Genomic DNA, 13,025 nt, shown 5'->3' on the forward strand with positions numbered 1-13,025 from the left:
GGATAGCAGTAACACCTGTGCTTAGGTGAGGATAGCAGTAACACCTGTGCTTATGAGAGGATAGCAGTAACACCTGTGCTAATGAGAGATAGCCTTAACACCTGTGCTAATGAGCGGATAGCAGTAACACCTGTGCTAATGAGAGGATAGCAGTAACACCTGTGCTAATGAGCGGATAGCAGTAACACCTGTGCTAATGAGAGGATAGCAGTAACACCTGTGCTAATGAGCGGATTGCAGTAACACCTGTGCTAATGAGCGGAAGCAGTAACACCTGTGCTAATGAACGGAAGCAGTAACACCTGTGCTAATGAGAGGATAGCAGTAACACCTGTGCTAATGAGCTGATAGCAGTAACACCTGTGCTAATGACAGGATAGCCTTAACACCTGTTCTAATGAGAGGATAGCAGTAACACCTATGCTAATGAGCAGATAGCAGTAACACCTGTGCTAATGAGAGGATAGCAGTAATACCTGTGCTAGTGAGCGTAAGCAGTAACACCTGTGCTAATGAGCGGAAGCAGTAACACCTGTGCTAATTAGCGGTAGCAGTAACACCTGTGCTAATGAGCGGATAGCAGTAACACATGTGCTAATGAGAGGATAGCAGTAACATCTGTGCTAATGAGAAGATAGCAGTAACACCTGTGCTAATGAGCGGATAGCAGTAACACCTGTGCTAATGAGCGGACAGCCGTAACACCTGTGCTAATGAGCGGAAGCAGTAACACCTGTGCTAATGAGTGGAAGCAGTTACACCTGTGCTAATGAGCAGAAGCAGTAACACCTGCACTGTTAGTGCTCCTGGATAACGGGAAGCTCTGTCCTATAGAATGTGTACAGACTAATATCTTCAATCCCCTATGTCGGCGGACATTCGGCAATCCTCTAAATCTCACAGGTACAGCACAGCGAAGGTACAGGTAACAGTGGCATCTCCCAGAGGGCGGGGAACACCTGTTACATAAATATACACAGGTACAGCACAGTGAGGGTACAGGTAACAGTGACATCTCCCAGAGGGCGGGGGAACACCTGTTACATACATATACACAGGTACAGCACAGCGCGAGTACAGGTAACAGTGGCATCTCCCAGAGGGCGGGGGAACACCTGTTACATACATATGCACAGGTACAGCAGAGCGAGAGTACAGGTAACAGTGACATCTCCCAGAGGGTGGGGGAGCACCTGTTAGATACATATACACAGGTACAGCACAGCGAGAGTACAGGTAACAGTGACATCTCCGAGAGGGCAGGGAACACCTGTTACATACATATACACAGGTACAGCACAGCGAGAGTACAGGTAACAGTGACATCTCCCAGAGGGCGGGGAACACCTGTTATATAAATATACACAGGTACAGCACAACAAGAGTACAGGTAACAGTGACATCTCCCAGAGAGCGGGGGAACACCTGTTACATACATATACACAGGTACAGCACAGCGCGAGTACAGGTAACAGTGGCATCTCCCAGAGGGCGGGGGAACACCTGTTACATACATATGCACAGGTACAGCAGAGCGAGAGTACAGGTAACAGTGACATCTCCCAGAGGGCAGGGAACACCTGTTACATATACATATACACAGGTACAGCACAGCGAGAGTACAGGTAACAGTGACATCTCCCAGAGGGCGGGGGAATACCTGTTACATACATATACACAGGTACAGCACAGCGAGTGTACAGGTAACAGTGACATCTCCCAGAGAGCGGGGGAACACCTGTTACATTCATATACACAGGTACAGCACAGCGAGTGTACAGGTAACAGTGACATCTCCCAGTGGGTGGGGGAACACCTGTTACATATACACAGGTACAGCACAGCGAGAGTACAGGTAACAGTGACATCTCCCAGAGGGCGGGGGAACACCTGTTACATACATATACACAGGTACAGCAGAGCGAGAGTACAGGTAACAGTGACATCTCCCAGAGAGCGGGGGAACACCTGTTACATACATATACACATGTACAGCAGAGCGAGAGTACAGGTAACAGTGACATCTCCCAGAGGGAGGGGGAACACCTGTTACATACATATACACAGGTACAGCACAGCGAGAGTACAGGTAACAGTGACATCTCCCATAGGGAGGGGAAACACCTGTTACATATACACAGGTACAGCACAGCAAGAGTACAGGTAACAGTGAAATCTCCCAGAGGGCGGGGAACACCTGTTACATATACACAGGTACAGCACAGCAAGAGTACAGGTAACAGTGAAATCTCCCAGAGGGCGGGGAACACCTGTTACATATACACAGGTACAGCACAGCAAGAGTACAGGTAACAGTGAAATCTCCCAGAGGGCGGGGAACACCTGTTACATATACACAGGTACAGCACAGCGAGAGTACAGGTAACAGTGACATCTCCCAGAGGGCAGGGGAACACCTGTTAAATACATATACACAGGTACAGCACAGCGAGAGTACAGGTAACAGTGACATCTCCCAGAGGGCAGGGGAACACCTGTTAAATACATATACACAGGTACAGCACAGCGAGAGTACAGGTAACAGTGACATGTCCCAGAGGGAGGGGGAACACCTGTTACATACATATACACAGGTACAGCACAACAAGAGTACAGGTAACAGTGACATCTCCCAGAGGGAGGGGAAACACCTGTTACATATACACAGGTACAGCACAGCGAGAGTACAGGTAACAGTGACATCTCCCAGAGGGCGGGGGAACACCTGTTACATATACACAGGTACAGCACAGCGAGAGTACAGGTAACAGTGACATCTCCCAGTGGGCGGGGGAACACCTGTTATATAAATATACACAGGTACAGCACAACAAGAGTACAGGTAACAGTGACATCTCCCAGAGAGCGGGGGAACACCTGTAACATACATATACACAGGTACAGCACAGCGCGAGTACAGGTAACAGTGGCATCTCCCAGAGGGCGGGGGAACACCTGTTACATACATATGCACAGGTACAGCAGAGCGAGAGTACAGGTAACAGTGACATCTCCCAGAGGGTGGGGGAGCACCTGTTAGATACATATACACAGGTACAGCACAGCGAGAGTACAGGTAACAGTGACATCTCCCAGAGGGCAGGGAACACCTGTTACATATACAGCACAGCGAGAGTACAGGTAACAGTGACATCTCCCAGAGGGAGGGGGAACACCTGTTACATACATATACACAGGTACAGCAAAGCGAGTACAGCTAACAGTGACATCTCCCAGTGGGTGGGGGAACACCTGTTACATACATATACACAGGTACAGCACAGTGAGAGTACAGGTAACAGTGACATCTCCCAGAGGGCGGGGGAACACCTGTTACATATACACAGGTACAGCACAGCGAGAGTACAGGTAACAGTGACATCTCCCAGAGGTTGGGGAACACCTGTTACATACATATACACAGGTACAGCACAGTGAGAGTACAGGTAACAGTGACATCTCCCAGTGGGCGGGAGAACACCTGTTACATACATATACACAGGTACAGCACAGCGAGAGTACAGGACATCTCCCAGAGGGTGGGGAACACCTGTTACATATACACAGGTACAGCACAGCGAGAGTACAGGTAACAGTGACATGTCCCAGAGGGCGGGGGAACACCTGTTACATTCATATACACAGGTACAGCACAGCGAGTACAGGTAACAGTGACATCTCCCAGAGAGCGGGGGAACACCTGTTACATACATATACACAGGTACAGCACAGCGAGAGTACAGGTAACAGTGACATCTCCCAGAGGTTGGGGAACAACTGTTACATACATATACACAGGTACAGCACAGCGAGAGTACAGGTAACAGTGACATCTCCCAGAGGGCGGGGAACACCTGTTACATACATATACACAGGTACAGCACAGCGAGAGTACAGGTAACAGTGACATCTCCCAGAGGGCGGGGGAACACCTGTTACATTCATATGCACAGGTACAGCACAGCGAGTGTACAGGTAACAGTGACATCTCCCAGAGGGCGGGGGAACACCTGTTACATACATATACACAGGTACAGCACAGCGAGAGTACAGGTAACAGTGACATCTCCCAGAGGTTGGGGAACAACTGTTACATACATATACACAGGTACAGCAGAGCGAGAGTACAGGTAACAGTGACATCTCCCAGAGGGTGGGAAAAAAACGGTTACACATGGAGCCATGCTGTAAAATGGACTGCAGTTTCCTCTCCTGCTGGCAGTAAGGCCTGGTAAGTTACAGGGATGCCAGCAGTAATCATGGAGGTTTGCCCTCACACCCTGGTGAGGTGCCCTATGTGTGGATGGGAGTGTCTACATACTCTGAGTCCACCATTAGTGACATCAGAGATGTGCCTGCCACTTGAGAAATATAAGGCACAGCACTGCTCAAAGTTAGTGTGTTGGAGTAGGAGCAGGTCTGCGTTGAGACTTGGGGAAAGAGGCTCGCTAGTGCTGTAACTAGTGGCCCCATTCTATATCAATCAGCATCAAGCTATCAATGCCATACTGTGTCCAGGGACCTGGCACAGGGGTGATCTCCCTAAGGGGAGAGGGGATCCCACTCCATTGGGAGGGTGTACCTTTGAAGGGATCACACGCCGAGATGTGCGGCTGAGTTCATCACTGCGAGGGGCAGCTAGCCCGTACCGCACATACAATAAAGATGCTCAAGTTCAACAAATCCTTGCTGTGTGGGTGTGAAGTTCTTGCACAGGAGGAAGCACCACAGAGGAGTTCCTCATCAGTCACATCTTCCTGCGGACGCAGAGATCCTGATGAGGTGGAGGCGCTGCACTGGATATAGGTAGGACTCACGAACACTACCTCAGCTGCCTGTCTGGGTTGGCAATCCCCACACAACATCATGCGGGAGACTCAGGAGTCCTGTTGCCAACAGGTGCACCACCAGACACGACCATGTAATGGGGACTGGTTAGACCACAGGGGCCAATGTGAGATTGGGTGGGTCAGGCCATACAGAAAACCCGTTACATTTGGTGGCGCTGCTGAGATACCTGTCAACAGGACAGGCTTTTGCTACGCACACTAGGAAACAGGGAGAGTATGCTGCCACTTTGTGCTGTGTTGGGACGGACCTAGGGGTAGTCAGGGGGCTGATGGAGTATTGTCAGCTCGCAGGGACGACCTAGGGGCCTGAGAGGAGTTGGAGGTTTGGAGAGGGGCTATAGCTATCCTAGTCACCTTGAGGCAGTGCTAGTGGTAGGATGCCTGAAGGGATAGCCTGTTAACGTGATCAGGAATTCTGGAGAGGGTCTGCGCTAGGCTAGCCAACAGTAGGTAGACGCCCAAGTACTGCATGGAAGCCCCAGAGTACTCTAGCCCATTCCAGACCATCTACCAAAGGGAGCACAGACTGGGAGGAAGGAGATACAGCAGACACAGATAGAGTGAGCCTAGCCTGAGGTAGTGCAAACACGAGTCCAGCCTACATTAGGTACACAAGGTGGTGCATCAAGGCAATCTTTATTGTACTGGTATGGTAGCTGCCCCGCAGAGAGGAGCTCCATGTACAATCACAGTAAATACAGCGACCAAATGGCGACCACAAGAATGGAGGATCCGTGCGGAGCGGAAAGTCCAAAATGGCGGACGGAGGCAGATGGAGGGAGCGCATGTGGTGTGCGTTCCGCTGAAGAGCAAACTACTGATGTGACTTTGGCAAGCCTGTTGTGGAGTGGCGCGAAAGCTGTGGCCGTGCCGTTTTGGTCCTGCCTAGGACCTAGGGGTACTGCCCCTGAGGATACTGAGGAGGACATTACCGTGATATGTGGAGAAAATGATGAAGTTGCCTGTCAGTCGGCATACAAACAGTTAAACGCTACCTCAACGTTCAAAGAGACTGACAGTGCAAATCAAAATGGCGGCTCCCGCTTCCCTGGGAGACCGCGTGGAGCAAGTGCAGAAAATTCTGCAGATTATGGACTTACAGAAAGTTGGCCAGGAGTGGCGCCAACAGGAAAGCCCCACCCTGATGGGGGTATGGCGCGAAAGTTGCAGCCGCGCCTTCATGGACAATGACTAACTCAGCCCCAGTGCTGGGTCACCCGATCAACTTGTGGGACCTCCCCCTAATCTCAACCAGGGGGAGTGGCTTCCAATTATGCCCAGTGGGAACGGATTCAGCTGAGCGAGGAGCTGGTGAACCGGCCGCACCCTTACAGAAAGTAGTTCCTGTAATTAGTGCTGCCTGTGGAGGAAAAGACAAAGAGGCTGAGAAAGTTTGGTCGGGGATGGCGCCAAATAAGGAGTGGTGCTCGGGTGGTGGCGCGAAACCTGAGGCCGCGCCCCCCAGGACTGTGAAAAGTACAGCACTAATCCCAGGACATCCTATAAAGTTGTGGGATCCGCCCCTAATCTCCACTAGTGGGGGTGGCTTCCAGCTTTGTCAGATGAGGGTGGAGCTAGTCAAGGGAGTGGTTGGAACTCAACCCCTGCTTGTCAGTCACGAGGAGCCAGTACGCTGAACAGACCACTGCTACGAGTAGCCCCTACCGTGACTATGGCCTGTAAGCAAGGAGAGAATACTATGGTATCCACCCAACCCTATTCGGCACCAGGAGGCTTCCTGGTGATTCGGGTGGCAGGAACTGAGACAATGGCGTGCCTCTGCTTACAGTGCAGACTACCCGGTGACGCCGTGGGTACAGCTCCACGCTGCCCGCAATGTGGTCTCCAGTACTTGTGGCCTATGCCTACGTTTGTACCCATCCAGGCCGTTGAGGCAATGGGAGATGCGGCTATGCTGTCAACCGAGCTCCCCGGAGCGCTATGGAGGGAAGCTGCAGATCCCGGAGAATGGGGATCAGGGCCGGTTGCTAAAACTGAGCCCGAGGAGAAAGAAACTATTGGCAGGTGTATTGGCCGAGAACCTAAGCGGCGGTCACCCCGGGGGGTGCCCCCAAGCAAGGTGGAAGTGGATTCCTCTGACGAGGAACCTATGGTGTCGTCCGGTGCGGTGATCCGGCAAACCACAAGCTCCTGTGGCGGTAATGGGAGAAAAGTGCCACTTACCGGGGCTGTCGGTGAAAATAACCGGGTGTCACCAGTGCCGTGGAAGACCAAGAAACGGAGTCCCCCAGTTCCGGGGACCGGCGGTTCCAGTGGTGAGGGTCAATCCACACCCACACCCAGGATTGGTAAGAGCAGCCCTTGTTCTTACCAGGCCCCGACGGCGACATCGGCGGAGGAAAGGCGGTACCAGGCCCAGGCGGTGCGATCGAAACCAGCGGAGCTGCCGGATGTCGTTTTGGAGGAAGAGGTCCCGCTTGGGGACCCATCCCAAGATGGCGGAGCGTCCAGCCTCGTAGATGACGTCACTTCCGGCGGGCGTGGCAGAATAACCGGAGAGACGACTACGCATCACGGATCGAGCAGTGCTTCCCGATCGCTCGGTCCTAAGAAGAGTTGGCAGGCGGCGAGAAAGGAGAGCGGTAAGACCCGACCAGCGGAGAGCCCTTGCGGTAACTCTGGACAATGCAGTGGTAGAGAGCGGGTCGTAACCCTGCAGATACCCACCGTCCGCTCTTATGCCCAACCCCACGCCCTAGCTAAAACCCCAGTCCCGGCCACGTTTTCCCGGGGGTCCTCGTCAAGTTTGGGAATGTCCGGAGGGTCCCAGGGTACCTCCGAGGAACGGACTGGGGAGAGACTGGGAAGCTTCACATCCGATGACGGGTTGGTGGGTGGAGGGTATTCGCAGGAGGTGTCAGTCTCCAGTGATTGCGCTAGTGTGGTGAGTGTAACTATAGCAAATAGGACCAAGCGGGTGGGGCGGCCTAATTCCCGATCTACCGGGACATCTGGGGTGTCTTCCTGGGGGGAACAAGAGGAAGGGGATTCGATAGAATCGGCCCCAGAAGAGGTTAGGGAGACCCGGTGGTGGGCCCCCTTATTCGAGGGTTATGTGGGGTGGTTGGACCGTACTCGGTTCCTGATAGAGAAGGAGGATGTGGTTGACTACTGGTGGGCTCGTGGGGAGTTTACTGCAGAAGAGCGGAAAAGGGAAATGCAGGAGCGGTGGTACCAGATCTGTCATAATAACATAGAGCCCATGGTCCCAGGAGATTGACGGATCCTGTGGAAACAGATGAACCGCTATCATGGGTGCTGCCTGGAAAAGCGGGCAACGCAAAGTTGACCCGTGCCAGTAGGGCGGAGAGGGCCATTATCACCAAATATAAGAATTCCCATGGCCTGGAATACCCTTATGTTCCTGAACCCCTCATGCAGGAGATTGAGGACAATAGGGACAGGTGGCTGAGGGAAACCATCGAACACTACATGGTGAACAAGGGTGGCGCCATTACTGAACGCAAGGCTGAGGAGAGAATAGCGCAGCTTATGCGGGTATGGAGTATAGGGCGGAGCATCTATAAACATAAAGTCGTTTATAGACCAGACATTGGGCTGCCGCGTGAGTACAGCATCATGGTCCTGGATATGGGGGGTCGGGAAATTAAGAAGCCCGACCCACGTCACTATTATTAGGAGGTACAGGGCAGCTGTTGCGCGAGTTAGTGCCTGCTGGTCAGGGCGTGCTTGGTGCGATACTCTTTACTGCAAATTCAAAAGTTGTAACCAAGTATGTGTTCCATTTTTCAGTGCTTCCCGGAGAAGGTACCTAAATTTAGGTCCCAGACGGGTCGTTGGGATTCACCAGGGGGAGAATGTAGCCATGATATAAAATGGACTGCAGTTTCCTCTCCTGCTGGCAGTAAGGCCTGGTAAGTTACAGGGATGCCAGCAGTAATCATGGAGGTTTGCCCTCACACTCTGGTGAGGTGCCCTATGTGTGGATGGGAGTGGCTACATACTCTTAGTCCACCATTAGTGACATCAGAGATGTGCCTGCCTCCTGAGAGATATAAGGCACAGCACTGCTCAAAGTTAGTGTGTTGGAGAAGGAGCAGGTCTGCGTTGAGACCTGGGGAAAGAGGGCGCTAGTGCTGTAACTAGTGGCCCCATTCTATATCAATCAGCATCAAGCTATCAACGCCATACTGTGTCCAGGGACCTGGCACAGGGGTGATCTCCCTAAGGGGAGAGGGGATCCCACTCCATTGGGAGGGTGTACCTTTGAAGGGATCACACGCCGAGATGTGCGGCTGAGTTCATCACTGCGAGGGGCAGCTAGCCCATACCGCAACTACAATAAAGATGCTCAAGTTCAACAAATCCTTGCTGTGTGGGTGTGAAGTTCTTGCACAGGAGGAGGCACCACAGAGGAGTTCCTCATCAGTCACATCTTCCTGCAGACGCAGAGATCCTGATTAGGTGGAGGCGCTGCACTGGATATAGGTAGGACTCACGAACACTACCTCAGCTGCCTGTCTGGGTTGGCAATCCCCACACAACATCATGCGGGAGACTCAGGAGTCCTGTTGCCAACAGGTGCACCACCAGACACGACCATGTAATGGGGACTGGTTAGACCACAGGGGCCAATGTGAGATTGGGTGGGTCAGGCCATACAGAAAACCCGTTACACACATATCTCTTGTTTCAAAGCTTAACAGACTTGGAAACCTTGGAGAAAATGCATTAACAAGTTGGCCCAGTGTTCGGTCCAGACCTTATTTTGCTATAATCTCTAAGTTAGTATCCTCCCAAGCCCAGCGTATTATATATTGTCCCTGTACATGGATTCCTGACGTATACACTCTAATTGCTTTGAATTACAGTTTGAGAAATCTGCTTAATTATAGGCTAAAGCAGTAAAATTCTGGGCATTATTGAAAACCCTGCTCTCTGATTGGATAAAATTCCGGGCATTATCCAATCAGTAATGCCCGGAATTTTAGCAGCTTGCAGAGTGTGTGTGTGTGTGTGTGTGTGTGCGTGTGCGTGTGCGTGTGCGTGTGTGTGTGTGTGTGTGTGTGTGTGTGTGTGTCTATTATTTATGAAAAAAGCCTACATTTAGCCTATAATAGTAATAATCCCCAAAGAACAGGGCATTACTGGCCAATAATGCCCTGGCTGGAAGAGTTGAAGGCCCGAGGCGAAGCCGAGGTAACCCAACCAGGGCATTATTGGCCAGTAATGCCCGGTTCTTCTGGGATTATTACTTAAGTAATATTGTTTTACTCAGTTTATTCCCCTGACAATTACTCTGTCCTTGTTCCTATTTACCGCCCAATTTTTTTTTGCTGTATCCCAAAAATATGAAAACCTCATTGAACTGTGAGTTTTAGAAGCACAAAGCCAGTGAAAGTCACCTCAGTGGGACACACTTTGGAGCCGCCGACTGTTTATTATTAATGACCCCTCCGAGCCCCAGAGTCCTCCCGGCTGCAGTGTTAACAACTGGGCAAGAACAATGTCTGCAATTACACAACAATTCCCAAGGAAGAAATATTAGTGAGTAGGGAAAAAAGAGGGGTGAAGATGGAAACAATATTCTAATGCTGGGGTGCTCAACTCCAGCCGCCTCCCCCCCCCCCCCCCCCACAACAGGTCAGGCTTTCAGGATAGTATAGTCTATAAAAACCATTGAAGACTGAGCCTCTGACAGAGCCACCTGTGCTGAAGCTGGGATATCCGGAAAACCTGACCTGTTGGGGAGGGGGAGGATTGAGAACTGGAGTTGAGCCCCCCGACCTAAAGTATAGTGAAGATTTAAATAAATAGACTGAGGGAACTGCACCCTAAGCTGAAGCGGACATATCTCCATTCTCTCTCCCTATTCCTATCTAACAGGAACTGCCCCCTAAGCTGAAGCGGACATATCTCCATTCTCTCTCCCTATTCCTATCTAACAGGAACTTCCCCCTAAGCTGAAGCGGACATATCTCCATTCTCTCTCCCTATTCCTATCTAACAGGAACTTCCCCCTAAGCTGAAGCGGACATATCTCCATTCTCTCTCCCTATTCCTATCTAACAGGAACTGCCCCCTAAGCTGAAGCGGACATATCTCCATTCTCTCTCCCTATTCCTATCTAACAGGAACTTCCCCCTAAGCTGAAGCGGACATATCTCCATTCCCTCTCCCTATTCCTATCTAACAGGAACTGCACCCTAAGCTGAAGCGGACATATCTCCATTCCCTCTCCCTATTCCTGTATAACAGGAACTGCCCCCTAAGCTGAAGCGGACATATCTCCATTCCCTCTCCCTATTCCTGTATAACAGGAACTGCCCCCTAAGCTGAAGCGGACATATCTCCATTCCCTCTCCCTATTCCTGTATAACAGGAACTGCCCCCTAAGCTGAAGCGGACATATCTCCATTCCCTCTCCCTATTCCTGTATAACAGGAACTGCCCCCTAAGCTGAAGCGGACATATCTCCATTCCCTCTCCCTATTCCTGTATAACAGGAACTGCCCCCTAAGCTGAAGCGGACATATCTCCATTCCCTCTCCCTATTCCTATCTAACAGGAACTGTACCCTAAGCTGAAGCGGACATATCTCCATTCCCTCTCCCTATTCCTATCTAACAGGAACTGCACCCTAAGCTGAAGCGGACATATCTCCATTCCCTCTCCCTATTCCTGTATAACAGGAACTGCCCCCTACAAGTTTCCTGAAGTGTTAATGTCTGTGTTATATATTAACTCCTGTGACTTACCAATGACCGTAAATAAAGCCCAACACCGTGCCCTATACCCCATCGCATGGTTATTTGATGCAATATTCTAAGGGTCTAAGGCTGCGGACCCGGTGCGTTCTGTAGCATGCGCGCCCGGCGGGGGTGGGGGGGCGGCACGTGCACAGCGCTTCACCACAGATCGCGGTCCAGGGAGAGAGGGAGAAATTGGGACGGGAGGGGGCGCGGCGGGGTTTTTGCGGGGGCGTGGTCATGACCTCACGCGGCTGGTTCGCCCTCATTGGCTGAACCGCCGGCGGGGGCGTGGCCACGCCTCCGTCGCAATTTCCACATACCAAAAAATTGTATGTGAGAAAACTTGCAGTACATCGCGGCTGCTCAATGTGCGCCAACGCATGTACTGGGCCCGGATAGATTGGGGGGCGCCGAGGCGTGCGCTGTAGAACGCACTGGGACCGCAGCCTTATGTAACTTCCACGAGAGTTTGCCACTGAACCGATGCCTCTTACATGAATTAAATAGCCCCAACCAGGACTCATTCAGATGCCTAGTAATGGCACAGCTGTTTCAGAACACAGGGCGTTATCACGGAAGATGTACAGAAGATAAGGCAGCCGTGTCACTTTGTAATCGGGGTAATAAGGTGGGAAGACTCCTACATTGGTACACGTCTAATTTCACCTGCACCCGATCCTTATTGATATGATGTGATTTACAGATTTATATCTTCTGTGCATCTTTTTTACGGTTTCTCATGTCACCTTTTCAAAGCAGTTATAGCATACAACTTTTGGAAAAGGGGTACCGTGTTAAACAAGTATTAAAGCCGGCACAGTATAGCCACCGGTTAAAGATCTTCAGCCAATGCATGCAACCGCAGACACCAGAACCTTCCATAACCCCATACAGGTATCTTATGTACTGTATTCTATGCACAAGATTCAGAAACAATCTATTATTAATAATACAATTACAAAGCGTACCGTTTCCGTGAGTTCAGATGAATAGCGATGATAGGTCAGGTGGGGGTACAGGGCTTTTTCTTCAAAATATGCACTACGATGTGTTCACAGGATAATATTGTATATACTCAGATTGCATCCACATACTTACGGACACATGTTAGCGTGGTGACATTTCCTGAAGAACAATGCTCCCTAATATAAAAAAAAACAAAAATACAAATATTCATGTATAGATAATACATAGGCATGGTTCCAACACAGCTGTGTGGTTGGACCTTTCAGATCAAAACATCCATAAAAGAAATGTTCCTACCTAAGTGAAATGCTGTAAATAATACAAATTCAGGCACATTTTTTAAACATATACAGATGTAGCCAGACTTACTGTCCCCAGCACTTTGGCGCCTGGGACAGGGCTGCAACGATCGAACGGCGGGGGGCCCATGCCTTCGGTGCTGTGAGCGCGCGTGACAATGGCACTGAAGACAGTA

The 13,025-nt window shown here is 50.8% G+C and overlaps 1 protein-coding gene across 1 annotated transcript in view; it reads right to left on the reverse strand.

Annotated features, from left to right (window-relative positions):
* Nucleotides 1-13,025, reverse strand: part of TMPRSS3 (transmembrane serine protease 3) — a 171,598-nt gene that overhangs the window by 112,068 nt on the left and 46,505 nt on the right. Inside the window, exon 7 of the mRNA XM_075593018.1 lies at nucleotides 12,683-12,726. Coding sequence (XP_075449133.1) covers nucleotides 12,683-12,726 — 44 coding nt within the window. The remainder of the gene's footprint in view (nucleotides 1-12,682; nucleotides 12,727-13,025) is intronic.

Source organism: Ascaphus truei, chromosome 3, assembly GCF_040206685.1.
Source record: "Ascaphus truei isolate aAscTru1 chromosome 3, aAscTru1.hap1, whole genome shotgun sequence".
In the NCBI taxonomy this organism is placed as follows: domain Eukaryota; kingdom Metazoa; phylum Chordata; class Amphibia; order Anura; family Ascaphidae; genus Ascaphus; species Ascaphus truei.